At 37.4% G+C, this 951-nt stretch overlaps 1 protein-coding gene across 2 annotated transcripts in view; it reads left to right on the top strand.

The window, feature by feature from the left end:
* LOC108228931 (desmoglein-2) overlaps positions 1-951 on the top strand; it is a 16,932-nt gene that overhangs the window by 3,319 nt on the left and 12,662 nt on the right. The window contains exon 1 of one of the 2 annotated variants that reach the window (XM_037974306.1): positions 609-740. The exons of the other annotated variant lie outside the window; for it this stretch is intronic. Within the exon in view, the coding sequence (XP_037830234.1) occupies positions 699-740 (42 nt within the window). The 5' untranslated portion in view covers positions 609-698. Of the gene's footprint in view, positions 1-608; positions 741-951 lie in introns of those variants that run through there. 2 annotated transcript variants of the gene reach the window in all.

The following is a 951-nucleotide window of genomic DNA, read 5'->3' as shown; positions in this document are numbered from 1 at the left end:
GCAATCCAGCTTACATCACATCTCAGCTTTAAAAGCTCAACTCCACACTCTCTATTTCTGAATTGAGAAAGCTCCTCGGATGAGAAGCGAAACGTCTTCAACTACAGAATAGAAGTCCAGTTGTTTTTGTTTTTTAACCTTTTTTTGAATTCACCACTTCATACAGGTTCCGAACCGATCACCAGCTGGGGATAAGATGGGGTTCAGTCTGATCAGTGGTGGGGGTAATATGGGGTTTAGGCCAATGACATTTTGGCATCTGAAATGAGAAATCAAGACTGGAACCACCAATTAGAGAAAATCCCAGAAAAAATTAATTTTGAAAAGAAATCAGTGACAGAATATTTTATTTTATTTTTTAAAAATTCCTCTTGTTCATGTCAAAGTTCTGATGAGCTCCAATTATGAACCCATCCATCCCTTCCTGAAACAGTTGGATTACTAACTAGTAAATATTTAGGTGTCATTATCCAGGCGTGGTTACTTTTTACCACAAAGATTTTATTACCAGCCCAAGGGCATTAAAGGGAAGTCTGTTTTTAGCCAGGGTTCTAAGGAACTATGACTAATAAGACTGGAGAGGCTGGATTACAATTATCTAACTTTGTCTATCCAATTTAACACCATTCAGACAAACTTCTTTCTCTACTGGGACTTTGTGCTTTTATTTTGTGTGGATACAGAACTTTCTCACAGTCATGGTTCGAGTGTCAAACAGCTTTATTTTGCTTTTTGTTGTGGTGAGTCACAAATGAGTTTTANTAACATGGATGTCGACTTTCAGGCTACATACACTCAAATGACATGATGGAATCCACAGAAATGGTCTAATGTAGGCCTTTTTCACAGGGCCTTCTGGAGATATGCACTGCTTTCTCTAACACAGAAAGGAATAAGCCAAAAACTAAAATGAATGGACAGATGGATGTAAAAAATGTTTTCCATAACTTA

This window comes from Kryptolebias marmoratus, linkage group LG24 (genome assembly GCF_001649575.2).
Source record: "Kryptolebias marmoratus isolate JLee-2015 linkage group LG24, ASM164957v2, whole genome shotgun sequence".
Lineage (NCBI taxonomy): Eukaryota > Metazoa > Chordata > Actinopteri > Cyprinodontiformes > Rivulidae > Kryptolebias > Kryptolebias marmoratus.
Note: the sequence above shows the minus strand (reverse complement) of the source record. Positions and strands in the feature narration are given on the sequence as shown.